This window comes from Schistocerca piceifrons, chromosome 3 (genome assembly GCF_021461385.2).
Source record: "Schistocerca piceifrons isolate TAMUIC-IGC-003096 chromosome 3, iqSchPice1.1, whole genome shotgun sequence".
NCBI lineage: Eukaryota > Metazoa > Arthropoda > Insecta > Orthoptera > Acrididae > Schistocerca > Schistocerca piceifrons.
This window is the reverse complement of record NC_060140.1, coordinates 175,054,483-175,071,341: the sequence shown is the minus strand read 5'-3', so window position 1 is coordinate 175,071,341 and position 16,859 is coordinate 175,054,483. Positions and strand designations below refer to the sequence as shown.

At 44.6% G+C, this 16,859-nt stretch overlaps 1 protein-coding gene across 1 annotated transcript in view; it reads right to left on the bottom strand.

Annotated features, from left to right (window-relative positions):
* The window catches only part of LOC124788494 (serine/threonine-protein kinase meng-po), a 137,020-nt gene extending 136,362 nt beyond the window's left edge, over positions 1-658 (bottom strand). Inside the window, exon 1 of the mRNA XM_047255764.1 lies at positions 637-658. Within this exon, the coding sequence (XP_047111720.1) occupies positions 637-658 (22 nt within the window). The remainder of the gene's footprint in view (positions 1-636) is intronic.
* Between the last annotated feature and the right edge of the window lie 16,201 nt (positions 659-16,859).

The window sequence follows — 16,859 nt, the reverse complement described above, 5'->3', positions numbered from 1 at the left end:
TGCTACGGTCGCAGGTTCGAATCCTGCCTCGGGCATGGATGTGTGTGATGTCCTTAGGTTAGTTAGGTTTAAGTAGTTCTAAGTCTAGGGGACTGATGAACTCAGATGTTAAGTCCCATAGTGCTCAGAGCCATTTGAACCATTTTTGAATCCTACGCGTGTCTCACAGTTTGATAAACCGAGTACAGCACCGCATCGACGTCAACGGTGCCATTTCCAGCATGTTCTGTGCTGTTCATTAACAAGGGTTAGTTCCACCACAGTCTTATTATAAATAATTGTGGATGCCCATCTTATTGGATGGACGAGGGACTTTAGCTGATGGTACATATAAGAAAAAGTATCACCACAGCTGTATCTTGAGAATGCCTTCATTCTATCACGCGACTAATTTCGGCGGTACGTTACCGCCATCCTCAAGCCCCACCACTGCCAAAAGGGTATTTCATTTCCTTGGCGCATTTACTGTGGATTCCTTGTTACTAGCCCTGGCAGTGTGGGGCGTGAGGATGGCGGTAATGTGTCGCCGAAACTAGTTGCATGATAGAAAATAGACTCTCTCAAGATACATCTGCGGTGGTACTTTTTCTCACGTTTTATCGTAAATAGTTTACGGCTTCGCCTTATTTTACTTACCTGGAACATCACCGGAAACCATGGCGGTAACATTAGATAAACTCCAGTTCTTATGGTGGTCTCCAGATAATCCCTCTTACTAGACCACCATTCGCAAATGAAACAGATGCAGATGAATGGTGCCCTGCAATATGGCTGGTGTGGCACAGAGAAATTTAAAATGAATACAGTGAGTATAAACAGAAATACGAGTAACTATTTAATGCATACATATACGGAGAAGAATTAGACTACGCAGGCACGCGGGATTAGCCGAACGGTCTGGGGCGCTGCAGTCATGGACTGAGCGGCTGATCCCGGCGGAGGTTCGAGTCCTCCCTCGGGCATGGGTGTGTGTGTTTGTCCTTCGGATAATTTAGGTTAAGTAGTGTGTAAGCTTAGGGACTGATCACCTTAGCAGTTATGTCCCATAAGATTTCACACACACATACGTAGAATATTAAAGAGAGTTCAGACTTTGTACGTACATACTGATAAATATACTAATGTCCGAGAAAACGGACACCATGCATCTATATGTATACATATGAGCGAGGAAGTTACTAAGTACACTCAGTGCAGATGCCACGTGTCTTGTGAAACCCGGCGGGACTAAGTGAAGCCGGCCGGTGTGACCGAGCGGTTCTAGGCGCTTCAGTCTGGAACCGCGCGACCGCTAAGGTCGCAGGTTAGAATCCTGCCTCGGGCATGGACGTATGTGCTGTCCTTAGGTTTTTTTTGGTCATCAGTCTACTGACTGGTTTGATGCGGCCCGCCACGAATTCCTTTCCTGTGCTAACCTCTTCATCTCAGAGTAGCACTTGCAACCTACGTCCTCAATTATTTGCTTGACGTATTCCAATCTCTGTCTTCCTTTACAGCTTTGCCCTCTACAGCTCCCTCTGTACGATGGATGTCATTCCCTCATGACTTAGCAGATGTCCTATCATCCTGTCCCTTCTCCTTATCAGTGTTTTCCACATATTCCTTTCCTCTCCGATTCTGCGTACAACCTCCTCATTCCTTACCTTATCAGTCCACCTAATTTTCAACATTCGTCTATAGCACCACATGTCAAATGCTTCGATTCTCTTCTGTTCCGGTTCTCTCACAGTCCATGTTTCACTACCATACAATGCTGTACTCCAGACGTACATCCTCAGAAAGTTCTTCCCTAAATTAAGGCCGGTATTTGATATTAGTAGACTTCTCTTGGCCAGAAATGCCTTTTTTGCCATAGCGAGTCTGCTTTTGATGTCCTCCTTGCTCCGCCCGTCATTGGTTATTTTACTGCCTAGGTAGCATAATTCCTTAACTTCATTGACTTCGTGACCATCAACCCTGATGTTAAGTTTCTCGCTGTTCTCATTTCTACTACTTCTCATTACCTTCGTCTTTCTCCGATATACTCTCAAACCATATTGTGTACTCATTAGACTGTTCATTCCGTTCAGCAGATCATTTAATTCTTCTTCACTTTCACTCAGGATAGCAATGTCATCAGCGAATCGTATCATTGATATCCTTTTACCTTGTATTTTAATTCCACTCCTGAACCTTTCTTTTATTTCCATCATTGCTTCCTCGATGAACAGATTGAAGAGTAGGGGCGAAAGGCTACAGCCTTGTCTTACACCCTTCTTAATACGAGCACTTCGTTCTTGATCGTCCACTCTTATTATTACCTCTTGGTTGTTCTACATATTGTATATGACCCGTCTCTCCCTATAGCTTACCCCTACTTTTTTCAGAATCTCGAACAGCTTGAACCATTTTATATTGTCGAACGCTTTTTCCAGGTCAACAAATCCTATGATAGTGTCTTGATTTTTCTTTAGCCTTGCTTCCATTATTAGCCGTAACGTCAGAATTGCCTCTCTCGTCCCTTTACTTTTCCTAAAGCCAAACTGATCCTGATCGTCACCTAGCGCATTGTCAATTTTCTTTTCCATTCTTCTGTATATTATTCTTGTAAGCAGCTTCGATACATGAGCTGTTAAGCTGATTGTGCGATAATTCTCGCACTTGTCAGCTCTTGCCGTCTTCGGAATTGTGTGGATGATGCTTTTCCGAAAGTCAGATGGTATATCGCCAGACTCATATATTCTACGCACCAACGTAAATAGTCGTTTTGTTGACACTTCCCCCAATGATTTTAGAAATTCTGATGGAATGTTGTCTATCCCTTCTGCCTTATTTGACCGTAAGTCCTCCAAAGCTCTTTTAAATTCCGATTCTAATACTGGATCCCCTATCTCTTCTAAATCGACTCCTGTTTCTTCTTCTATCACATCAGACAAATCTTCACCCTCATAGAGGCTTTCAATGTACTCTTTCCATCTACCTGCTCTCTCCTCTGCATTTAACAGTGGAATTCCCGTTGCACTCTTAATGTTACCACCGTTGCCTTTAATGCCACCAAAGGTTGTTTTGACTTTCCTGTATGCTGAGTCTGTCCTTCCGACAATCATATCTTTTTTGATGTCTTCACATTTTTCCTGCAGCGATTTCGCCTTAGCTTCCCTGCGCTTCCTATTTATTTCATTCCTCAGCGACTTGTATTTCTGTATTCCTGATTTTCCCGGAAAATGTTTGTACTTCCTCCTTTCACCAATCAACTGAAGTATTTCTTCTGTTACCCATGGTTTCTTCGCAGCTACCTTCTTTGTACCTATGTTTTCCTTCCCAACTTCTGTGATGGCCCTTTTTAGAGATGCCCATTCCTCTTCAACCGTACTGCCTACTGCGCTATTCCTTATTGCTGTATCTATAGCGTTAGAGAACTTCAAACGTATCTCGTCATTCCTTAGTACTTCCGTATCCCACTTCTTTGCGTATTGATTCTTCCTGACTAATGTCTTGAACTCCAGCCTACTCTTCATCACTACTATATTGTGATCTGAGTCTATATCGGCTCCTGGGTACGCCTTACAATCCAGTATCTGATTTCGGAATCTCTGTCTGACCATGATGTAATCTAATTGAAATCTTCCCGTATCTCCCGGCCTTTTCCAAGTATACCTCCTCCTCTTGTGATTCTTGAACAGTGTTTTCGCTATTACTAGCTGAAACTTGTTACAGAACTCAATTAGTCTTTCTCCTCTTTCATTCCTAGTCCCAAGCCCATATTCTCCTGTAACCTTTTCTTCTACTCCTTCCCCTACAACTGCATTCCAGTCGCCAATGACTATTAGATTTTCGTCCCCCTTTGCATACTGCATTACCCTTTCAATATCCTCATACACTTTATCTGTTCATCTTCAGCTGGCGACGTAGGCATGTATACCTGAACTTTCGTTGTCGGTGTTGGTCTGCTGTCGATTCTGATTAGAACAACCCGGTCACTGAACTGTTCACAGTAACACACCCTCTGCCCTACATTCCTATTCATAACGAATCCTACACCTGTTATACCATTTTCTGCTTCTGTTGATATTACCCGATACTCATCTGACCAGAAATCCTTGTCTTCCTTCCACTTCACTTCACTGACCCCTACTATATCTAGATTGAGCCTTTGCATTTCCCTTTTCAGATTTTCTAGTTCCCCTACCACGTTCAAGCTTCTGACATTCCACGCCCCGACTCGTAGAACGTTATCATTTCGTTGATTATTCAATCTTTTTCTCATGGTAACCTCCCCCTTGGCAGTCCCCTCCCGGAGATCCGAATGGGGGACTATTCCTGAATCTTTTGCCAATGGAGAGATCATCAAGACACTTCTTCAATTACAGGCCACATGTCCTGTGGATACACGTTACGTGTCTTTAATGCAGTGGTTTCCATTGCCTTCTGCATCCTCATGTCGTTGATCATTGCTGATTCTTCCGCCTTTAGGGGCAATTTCCCACCCCTAGGACAAGAGAGTGCCCTGAACCTCTATCCGCTCCTCCGCCCTCTTTGACAAGGCCGTTGGCAGAATGAGGCTGACTTCTTATGACGGAAGTCTTCGGCCGCCAATGCTGATTATTTATCAAAATTTAGGCAGTGGCGGGGATCGAACACAGGACCGAAGACGTTTTGATTATGAATCAAAAACGCTACACCTAGACCATGGTACCTCCCTTACTTTAGTTAGGTTTTAGTAGTTCTAAGTTCTAGGGGACTGATGACCTCGCATGTTAAGTCCCATAGTGCTCAGAGCCATTTGAACCATTTGACTCAGCGAATGTTACGAGTAGTGCGGCTAATGGATGAGGCCGCTACGTGTGTTCGACAGGTTCAGAATTCGAAGCAGCAGGAAGCGTTTTCAGATAAACAGGCCGTCGGGTTCGTGTCATGTTCCGATACTTATTTTCAACCACCCCTGATTTGGTCGGTTATCTGGTTTATCCCCCACCTTGCCGTAGGTGGGGAGGCTTGCGAGCCTCAGCGATACAGATATCCGTACCGTAGGTGCAACCACAACAGAGGGGTATATGTTGAGGGGCCAGACATACGCGTGGTTCCTGAGGAGGGGCAGCAGCTCTTTCAGTAGTTGCAGGGGCAACAGTCTGGATGATTGACTGATCTGGCCTTGTAACACTAACCAAAACAGCCTTGCTGTGCTGGTACTGCGAACGGTTGAAAGCAAGGGGAAACTACAGCCGTAATTTTTCCCGAGGGCATGCAGCTTTACTGTACGGTTAATGATGGTGGCGTCCTCTTGGGTAAAATATTCCGGAGGTAAAATAGTCCCCCATTCGGATCTGCGGGCGGGGACTACTCAAGCGGACGTCGTTATCAGGAGAAAGAAAACTGGCGTTCTACGGATCGGAGCGTGGAATGTCAGATCCCTTTATTGGGCAGGTAGGTTAGAAAATTTAAAAAGGGAAATGGATAGGTTAAAGTTAGATATAGTGGGAATTAGTCAAGTTCGGTGGCAGGAGGAACAAGACTTTTGGTCAGGCGAATACAGGGTTATAAATATAAACTCAAATAGGGGTAATGCTGGAGTAGGTTTAATAATGACTAAAAAAATAGGAATGCGGGTAAGCTACTACAAACAGCATAGATAGACACGAAGCCCACGCCTACTACAATAGTACAAGTTTATATGCCAACTAGCTCTGCAGATGACGAAGAAATTGAAGAAATGTATGATGAAATAAAAGAAATTATTCAGGTAGTGAAGGGAGACGAAAATTTAATAGTCATGGGTGACTGGAATTCGGTAGTAGGAAAAGGAAGAGAAGGAAACATAGTAGGTGAATATGGATTGGGGCTAAGAAATGGAAGAGGAAGCCGCCTGGTGTAATTTTGCACAGCGCACAACTTAATCATAGCTAACACTTGGTTCAAGAATCATAAAAGAAGGTTGTATACATGGAAGAACCCTGAAGATACTAAAAGGTATCAAATAGATTATATAATGGTAAGACAGAGAATTAGGAACCAGGTTTTAAAATTGTAAGACATTGCCAGGGGCAGATGTGGATTCTGACCACAATCTATTGGTTATGACCTGTAGATTAAAACTGAAGAAACTGCAAAAAGGTGGGAATTTAAGGAGATGGGACCTGGATAAACTGACTAAACCAGAGGTTGTACAAAGTTTCAAGGAGAACGTAAGGGAACAAATGGCAGGAATGGGGGAAAGAAATACAGTAGAAAAAGAATGGATAGCTTTGAGGGATGAAGTAGTGAAGACAGCAGAGGATCAAGTAGGTAAAAAGACGAGGGCTAATGGAAATCCTTGGGTAACAGAAGAAATATTGAATTTAATTGATGAAAGGAGAAAATATAAAAATGCAGTAAATGAAGCAGGCAAAAAGGAATACAAACGTCTCAAAAATGAGATCGACAGGAAATGCAAAATGGCTAAGCAGGGATGGCTAGAGGATAAATGTAAGGATGTATAGGCTTATCTCACTAGGGGTAAGATAGATACTGCCTACAGGAAAATTAAAGAGACCTTTGGAGAAAAGAGAACCACTTGTATGAATATCAAGAGCTCAGATCGAAACCCAGTTCTAAGCAAAGAAGGGAAAGCAGAAAGGTGGAAGGAGTATATAGAGGGTCTATACAAGGGCGATGTACTTGAGGACAATATTATGGAAATGGAAGAGGATGTAGATGAAGATGAAATGGGAGATATGATACTGCGTGAAGAGTTTGACAGAGCACTGAAAGACCTGAGTCGAAACAAGGCCCCGGGGGTAGACAACATTCCATTAGATCTACTGACGGCCTTGGGAGAGCCAGGGCTGACAAAACTCTACCATCTGGTGAGCAAGATGTATGAGACAGGCGAAATACCCTCAGACTTCAAGAAGAATATAATAATTCCAATCCCAAAGAATGCAGGTGTTGACAGATGTGAAAATTACCGAACTATTAGTTTAATAAGTCACGGCTGCAAAATACTAACACGAATTCTTTACAGACGAATGGAAAAACTAGTAGAAGCCGACATAGGGGAAGATCAGTTTGGATTCCGTAGAAATATTGGAACACGTGAGGCAATACTGACCCTGCGACTTATCTTAGAAGCCAGATTAAGGAAAGGCAAACCTACGTTTCTAGCATTTGTAGACTTAGAGAAAGCTTTTGACAATGTTGATTGGAATACTCTCTTTCAAATTCTGAAGGTGGCAGGGGTAAAATACAGGGAGCGAAGGGCTATTTACAATTTGTACAGAAACCAAATGGCAGGTATAAGAGTTGGGGGACATGAAAGGGAAGCAGTCGTTGGGAAGGGAGTGAGACAGGGTTGTAGCCTCTCCCCGATGTTATTCAATCTGTATATTGTGCAAGCAGTGAAGGAAACAAAAGAAAAATTCGGAGTAGGTATTAAAATCCATGGAGAAGTAATAAAAACTTTGAGGTTCGCCGATGACATTGTAATTCTGTCAGAGACAGCAAAGGACTTGGAAGAGCAATTGAACGGAATGGATAGTGTCTTGAAAGGAGGATATAAGATGAACATCAACAAAAGCAAAACCAGGATAATGGAATGTAGTCGAATTAAGTCGGGTGATGCTGAGGGAATTAGATTAGGAAATGAGACACTTAAAGTAGTAAAGGGGTTTTGCTGTTTGGGGAGCAAAATAACTGATTATGGTCGAAGTAGAGAAGATATAAAATTGGCAATGGGAAGGAAAGCGTTTTTGAAGAAGAGACATTTGTTAACATCGAGTATAGATTTAAGTGTCAGGAAGTCGTTTCTGAAAGTATTTGTATGGAGTGTAGCCATGTATGGAAGTGAAACGTGGACGATAAATAGTTTAGACAAGAAGAGAATAGAAGCTTTCGAAATGTGGTGCTACAGAAGAATGCTGTAGGTTAGATGGGTAGATCACGTAACTAATGAGAAGATACTGAATAGAATTGGGGAGTAGGGGAGTTTGTGGCACAACTTGACCAGAAAAAGGGACCGGTTGGTAGGACATGTTCTGAGGCATCAAGGGATCACCGATTTAGTATTGGAGGGCAGCGTGGAGGGTAAAAATCGTAGAGGGAGACCAAGAGATGAATACACCAAGCAGATTTAGAAGGATGTAGGTTGCAGTAGGTACTGGGAGATGAAGAAGCTTGCACAGGATAGAGTAGCACGGAGAGCTGCATGAAACCAGTCTCAGGACTGAAGACCACAACAACAACAACATCTGGTTTATGGGAGGGGACCAAACAGTGAGGTCATCGGTCCCATCTGATTAGGAAAGGATGGGGAAGGAAAGCGGCCATGCCTTTCAAAGAAACTATTCCGGCAATTGCATGAAGTGATTTAGGGAAATCAGGATTTCCGGACGCTGGTTTGAACCGTCGTCCTCCCGAATGCGAGTCCAGTGCGCTAACCACTCCGCCACCTCGCTCGCTCACTGTTTATTTGGATGCCTGTAGGGGGCTGGAGTCCTGATTTCTCTCAAAAGTTTTTTTACACACCAGCATCACACGGTCAACGTCTAAGCAACAGTCTATTTCACGAGATACGTTCTGTAGCATACGCGCGGTAACCGACGCAAGCACTTGAGCAAATATACGTTTTGAGTTCTGGAAATGTTTTTGGGAAAGTGGACTCATTCGTAAGATCTTTCCCTTACCTCCGTATAAAGAAATCCATACGTGTAAAATCTGGAGCTCTATGTGACAAATTGGCACTATGTCCTATTCGACTGAACCAACAGTTTGGAAGATATTGATTTAAAAATATGCAGACGTCCACATCACAATTTGGGGAGGGGTTTTTCCGTCATATCGAAAGATATTATGTATGGAATTTATATCAAACTGCGGTATCAGCCATTGCTCAAACATGCCCAGGTACATGTTTGCTGAAACACAGAGATTTCTGAGCTGACGTTAAACAGAACGCATTCAGTTTCTGTGAGCCCCACTGATGTCTGTGTACATTATATTCTAATGCTGAGCCAGTTATCCAGACCACTAGTCTGGAAGGTTGCCTCATCGGTAAAAATTTGATGTGCAGCAAATATTCCTCCCTTCACGGCTACCAGAATTTCTGTATCATAATATGTATGACGTAGTCTTCCTGTTTCCATTTCCATCACGTCTGAATTACATACTGTTTCATTTTCAGCTTCGTTTTGAGGAGATGCCAGCCAGTTGTTTGTGTTATTTGTAACTCCATTCTGCCTTCGTACGTCCATTTCTATGAACTACATTGAAACAAAAGGCGAAGTCTTTCAACGTCTTGTGCCGATGCATGTGGCCGGCAAGTACATTTCCCTTTCCACAAACATCTTGTTTCATTAAGCTTCCGATGCGATTTGCGAACCTTATTGGCATTTGTAGGTACTTGACTGTAGCGCTGACGAAATCATCCCCTCCCTATGACGACAGAACTACAGTTGTTAAATTCAAACACGGAGAATGCCTTCTGTACGGGATTATGTTTTTCACTTACGAGACGGAATAGTACACTTAAACATTACTGCGCATCTGCTGACTTCCTACTACCTGGCTTACGCAAAGATCGAAATTTTGAACTTCCTTTCCATTTTCTGCATTTATTATCGATGTACCACTATGCATAAAACAGTTGTAGCTGTCAGTGACCTGTAAGTACACTTAGAATTGCCCAGTTTGATATTTGTAGAGGTAAACATCTTCCAGAATGCACTATCCAGTGTAATATCCATCGAACAGCTAGCTTGATAATTTGAGGTATAATTACGTATTACGGACGATATAAACTGCTCCAAGCTGCAGATACTAATGAAAATTTGCGTGAAAATAAAATATTTGTGACCAGAGGCGTAGTACGCTTTTACAAAGGAATTAGTGTCAAATTAGCCGGATTTCTTTTCGTGCCAAGCGATCTGTTGTTACAAATGACGTAGGAATAAGGTAAGAAGTAAAGTCGTATCGCGTGAATGGCTGGAAGGCCCCGAAAGACACGTTCAGCCGCTTTATTGGAGAGGTTTTCGCTATCCTTTGCGCCTGCAGGTGAACGTAAACATGGAATCGAATGTTTATACTGTGAGCTGTTGCCACATCAGCGACGCAATATGTTGCGGGAGCGTATACCTGCACGGGAAGGAATACCAAACAAACAGGTAGGTCCAGCGAACTGCGACTATTTCAGGCGTGGGACCTTCAGAAGCTGTTGCGAACAGTTCTCTCTATGAACGTCTCCCGTACGCCAAAGGCAACACTGCTTGTTTCGTCTGAGATTCTTCATGTAGAAAGTAATGTCATTGCTTAGCTAAAACTCTAACGAAGAGATAACAAATAAGCAGGGAAATAAAGAAATGAGACCCGGACACACTGAAAGAACCAGAAACAGTTGACGGTTTCAGAAGGACCATTAGACAACGATTGCCTAAAACAGGGGAACGAAATGAAACAGAAGACGAATGGGTATCATTCAAATATGAAATAGTGAAGGCAGAGGAGCAAATAGGCGAAAAGACGAGACCTGGTAGAAAGCCTTGGACAACACAAGAGGTACTGAATTAATATAAAAATGCAACAATGAAGCAGATGAAGGGGAAAAAGCCAATCAGGAAACTGAGTGTGACAGAAAGTGTAAAGCGGCTAACAAGGGGACTGTACGAACTTCCCCTCGCCGATTTGATTCATATTGACAGGGTGTGTAGGGCATGACTGGGACCTCATCATACGTAAACAGGAAGAAGCAACTCTAAATCGTTTCAAAGGAATTTTATGCGTGGCTTTAAACTTTGTACCGTTGATGGTATTTAAGGACTCCGCAGCCGAACGAGTAGGCACTTGAATTCATAAGCACTTGGTCTTTGCATCGAACCTCGCTGTCGGTTCTTTCTTCTTTTTTCCATTCCGATGTAATTCTGACAATAGATGTGTGTGGTACGTTACAAAATTGTGTGGTGACACAGAACCGTTTATGAACATGAATCTAGTTTGTTTTGCTATAGATACATTGAAAAAAATAAATAAAATAAGAAACATACACATGTAAAAATTTGGCGTTCATCACAAGTGCAATCTGTCGCAATAATTATTTTTTCCCATGCTTCTATGATCAGTATCACTCTGACTTATGCAGTATTCCATAGGTTACATATTATACTTGTCACAAATGTAGATCCCATAATATAAATGAAACGACTATACTGATCTCATGAAAAGTTGTTGTATCCTTTTTTATTCCCAATGTCATTGCGAAAATTTTTTCTCCTCTTTTCAGGATCAAGGTGATGAAAATAACAAATGAATACTGTACTTAAATACTGATAGCGTGTACAGTTATAACAAATTTGTTGCTATAATTACGTGGTAATGAAATAAAAGGAAGTGCCGGCACGCAGATTCGATACAAAGATCTTGCGCTTTTGAACTATTTTAGCTACGAGTTGGGGGGGGGGGGGGGGGGGGGGAAAGGACAGGGATCGGATGTCAAGGCCTGGTCCTGCACCCACAGGAACTACACACTGACTTTAGGAACGAAGGAAGGGTAAGTACAGGGAAATGAGAATTTATTTTGATGTTTTTATTTATGTTTGTATTTTTCATTAATTTTTATTAGTTATTGTTATTTTTATTTTACGACGAAAAGGGAAGAACAAGAAATAAACAAAGGCAGCCTCTCCGACAGGGGAAGGGGAGGGGGATGATAGAAGGCTGCCGTCCTTAGCGATCCCTGGCGCCTCATGCATCCGGTGCTTGGTATGTCTTCACTGAAAGATGTATTAGTTCCATAGAGTGTGGTTCTGCATGTTCGGAGTCTTCAGTTCATGGACAGGTGTCGTCTCTCACCCGAAGTTTCCATCTGCGGTAAGTACTGTCTATGTAATTTAAAAAGAACTTCGGGTTTGGAAACGATTTTGGCTTGTCTTTCTTGCAATTAATTTCGAAATCCAAGGTGTCTTTGGTTATCATTCCGACTTAGATAATGAACCGCATGTCTCTTGATCCACGCGCCTGCCCTGGTTTTCATACGAGGATAGAAGCTAGCGTTCGGGAAAAAGGAGAGCCTGTGGAGAACATGCGCCGGTGTCAATCAGAGAAAGTAGGCCTGGATTTGTCGAACCAGGTGCCGGATGTCGCCCACCTCTCCACAGCAAGGACGATGGGCAACCGTGTCCGGCGTTCCACAGGATCTGCAATTGTGTGTGTCTGCCATGTTGACCGTGTGGAATTTTGATTGTGTTCCATTTTTGCATTTGACAGTTACATACCACGTGGACAGAACATCAGTATCCATCAGGACCGTCCTTATCGTTTTCCACACGACCTTCCATTGGACGTGTTTCAAAATCTATGACGTTCGGGGGTTGAACCCTTTGGAGGACACGATAAATGTCCCATGTTGTCATATGACGCATTGCCGCTACAGCGAGGCAAACGTAGCTAAATTCGATGTAAAATGGCTTAGATGGTATAAAGATGGAGTAACGTTTCGTTTCGCTCCAGGGGTGCGAGAAGACACCTTCCAGGAAGGGGCCTGTTAGTCTCTGTGGGCAAGTCCTCCACAGCTTAAGTTGTATGTTCAGGAACAGGGTCATCGTCTAGTCATGGATATGAAAGAGCTCGAGTCCCCCTCAATTAGAGGGTGAGGGATCCGTAATACACCTTGGATAGGATTCCATTAAAGACGAGATATCCGCAGGCTGCTAACAAACGTCGCACAATCGTGGCTGGCATAGATACGATCGGGTGCGTTCGTTGAATGACGTCCATGGCTTGCAGCCGTTGGTCGACGATAAGAGCCCTGATGAGTTGCAGAAAGCACCGATAATTAAGGGCCCCTGCGCAAGGTATGTCGCCACTAGATTCGATGTCTAGACACTTCATTGTGTTACAAGGTCTGAGGGGTGTGAATGACCGTTTGGAATTCCCCCTCTATGTTCATAGAGACCGAGTTTTCGACATTAACTACGCCACCTGAGGCCATACCGTAAGTATGTATTCACTACATTGTGACAGAGATATTTCGGAGCACAACCACCCGATCGTCATCGTAGGCTGTACATCGAAATGTAACTTCTAACGAAGGCTGCGTAACAGAGGTTCAAGCGCCAGTGCGCACGGGATTGTCGATAATGGGTATTCCTACCGCACCGAACGTGCAGCCATTGATCAGGTCTTAGTAGGTCGCCCTTCGAAGAAGGCATATGACCACTGTAATGAATGGCGGTTCAGGAGAGTTTGCGTCAAGTAAGCATGGTCGGTCAAAGGCCTGAATAAAGCCCAGGAATGGCAGAGTACCTGGTAATTTGTCCGTCTTCGCCAGAGCTATCACATCACCATATTTACATAAAGCAGCTTGTATAATACACTCCTGGAAATTGAAATAAGAACACCGTGAATTCATTGTCCCAGGAAGGGGAAACTTTATTGACACATTCCTGGGGTCAGATACATCACATGATCACACTGACAGAACCACAGGCACATAGACACAGGCAACAGAGCATGCACAATGTCGGCACTAGTACAGTGTATATCCACCTTTCGCAGCAATGCAGGCTGCTATTCTCCCATGGAGACGATCGTAGAGATGCTGGATGTAGTCCTGTGGAACGGCTTGCCATGCCATTTCCACCTGGCGCCTCAGTTGGACCAGCGTTCGTGCTGGACGTGCAGACCGCGTGAGACGACGCTTCATCGAGTCCCAAACATGCTCAATGGGGCACAGATCCGGAGATCTTGCTGGCCAGGTTAGTTGACTTACACCTTCTAGAGCACGTTGGGTGGCACGGGATACATGCGGACGTGCATTGTCCTGTTGGAACAGCAAGTTCCCTTGCCGGTCTAGGAATGGTAGAACGATGGGTTCGATGACGGTTTGGATGTACCGTGCACTATTCAGTGTCCCCTCGACGATCACCAGTGGTGTACGGCCAGTGTAGGAGATCGCTCCCCACACCATGATGCCGGATGTTGGCCCTGTGTGCCTCGGTCGTATGCAGTCCTGATTGTGGCGCTCACCTGCACGGCGCCAAACACGCATACGACCATCATTGGCACCAAGGCAGAAGCGACTCTCATCGCTGAAGACGACACGTCTCCATTCGTCCCTCCATTCACGCCTGTCGCGACACCACTGGAGGCGGGCTGCACGATGTTGGGGCGTGAGCGGAAGACGGCCTAACGGTGTGCGGGACCGTAGCCCAGCTTCATGGAGACGGTTGCGAATGGTCCTCGCCGATACCCCAGAAGCAACAGTGTCCCTAATTTGCTGGGAAGTGGCGGTGCGGTCCCCTACGGCACTGCGTAGGATCCTACGGTCTTGGCGTGCATCCGTGCGTCGCTGCGGTCCGGTCCCAGGTCGACGGGCACGTGCACCTTCCGCCGACCACTGGCGACAACATCGATGTACTGTGGAGACCTCACGCCCCACGTGTTGAGCAATTCGGCGGTACGTCCACCCGGCCTCCCGCATGCCCACTATATGCCCTCGCTCAAAGTCCGTCAACTGCACATACGGTTCACGTCCACGCTGTCGCGGCATGCTACCAGTGTTAAAGACTGCGATGGAGCTCCGTATGCCACGGCAAACTGGCTGACACTGACGGCGGCGGTGCACAAATGCTGCGCAGCTAGCGCCATTCGACGGCCAACACCGCGGTTCCTGGTGTGTCCGCTGTGCCGTGCGTGTGATCATTGCTTGTACAGCCCTCTCGCAGTGTCCGGAGCAAGTATGGTGGGTCTGACACACCGGTGTCAATGTGTTCTTTTTTCCATTTCCAGGAGTGTATTAGGTCCTCCTAATGATGCTTGGTCGTATGAGCTGACGCTAGACAGAGTCCGACAGGATTCGTGCCGCCAAGAGGTGGATGAATACTTTCACGTCACAATTAAGAAGTGTTAATGAGCGATAATCCTGAATCTATGTTCCACCCTTCGGTTTTGAGTTGGAGATGATCATCCCTTCAACGAAGGTAGCGGTAATTCATGTCTCCAGGGACATTAGAGGTCTTGAAATGTGAATCACCAATGAAGTTTGAGTAAATACTGGAACGTTCGATAGAACTCCAAAGCGTGTCCGTCCAAGCCCGGTGATCTATGTGTCTCGCCTTTACTGATGGCATCAAGCACTTCCCTCTTCGTAACGTCTGTCATCAAGGCGTCAGCCGTGGCAGGAGTTAAAATGCCATAGAGCTGCCGTGTCACTCCATCAGTCGGTCGGGGTCTTGAGCCGAGTAGAGCATAGTGCACTAATGTCGCGCTGAGTTGAGAAGCGCCGCCCGTCATCCGCATCAGCATCATGGATCGGTGTTCGTTGGCGTCGTCGGCGTTCTCTGCTAACAAGATACATGGATGGTCTATCCGCCGCAGGCGTCCATATGCAAACAATTGCACCCTCTAACTGTCGGCGCACATGTGCCACGATCTGTCCCTTGGCCCTGTTTACCGCTGTCTGTCTGGCGAGTGACGGCTGTTTCCATGCGGCAGCGTCGCTGCTGTATGCAATCAAGGTATGACGGATGATCAGTTTGGCGCAAGCAATCCACTACTCTAGCGTTGCGGGATACGCTCCTGTGTGGCGGACCGAGTTTGCAGTCGGGGAGGATGAGCAACGTAAAGCTTCCAGTAGCTTAGACTTCGCCACACCTGCTAGCGATGGAGGGCGATAGCGCTTATGTAGGCGGTATGGTCCGTAAAGGTAGTTGGCCACAGCTCTGCATCTCACAACGCAAGAGTAAGTGGACAAGAGACATACATCCTGTCTACGTGGCTGGATGAATGCTTCGTGTAGTGGGTGAACCCGGGACGATCTCCTTGTATGGTCCCGAGTATCCACCTGTCCAAGGTCCTGGAAATGAGCCCCTAGTTCGGCACGTGGAGAATGTAATGGGAGCTGGTCTTTTGGCTCTAGGACGCTATCGATCTCGTCATGCCTGTCCCGTAAACGTGGAGCAACTTCTTCCGTAAAAAAAGTTGCGCACAGTCTCGTCGGGGTGTAGAACCTCATGGAGTGTAGACATTGATAAGTCGTACCCCTAGCACAGCGAATGCCATCCCTCTGTCGCTGCGGAGGTAGAACACATTATCTACATGTATTTTAGTTTAATTTAGTTATGTCATGTTCCGTAGATCATTTTCACGATTATTTTATCGATATGATGTGAAACAAGTAAGGTTACATATATATGAATAGTGCTAATATTAATATTACTGTAATTTTTAGCTCTACAGATGCAACTACATTTAGAGCAACAATTTTTGTTTTTTTGTTTTACCAGTTCTGAAACAGAAACTCACCCATGGAATAGAAGGAGTTGTGCAAAAGAAATGATTTTAAGCTAAATTTAAAACTTAATCTGCTACATGCCAGACACTTTATGTTGTTGGGCAAATGATCAAAGATTTTTGTTGGTGAATAACGTATTCCTCTTTGAGTAATTGACAGCTTCAATAACGGATAGCACAGGCCATTTTTTCCTCTAGTGTTGTACGTATGAACATCACTGTTCTTCACGAACTGAGATGGATATTTATAACGAATTTCATTAGCGAATATATGTACTCTGATGGTGCGGTTAAAATACGTTAACTCCTTGAATAGGTGCCTACATGACGTCATTGGGTGAACACCATTAATTATTTTCACTGCTCTCTCTTGTGGAATCAATACTTTATGTCTTAAGTGGTGAGTTATCTCAGAAAACTATTCCATAAGACATTACTTGAGTGGAAATATGCAAAGTACGTTAGGAGGCTGATCTGTTTACTACCAAGACTAGTGATTATACGAAGAGCGAAAGAAGCTGAACTTAATCGTTTGAGAAGTTCAGTAATATGCTTCTTCCAGTTCAAGTTGTCATCAATGTGAACGCCCAGAAATTTTGAGAAATCTACCCTGTTAACTGAGCCCT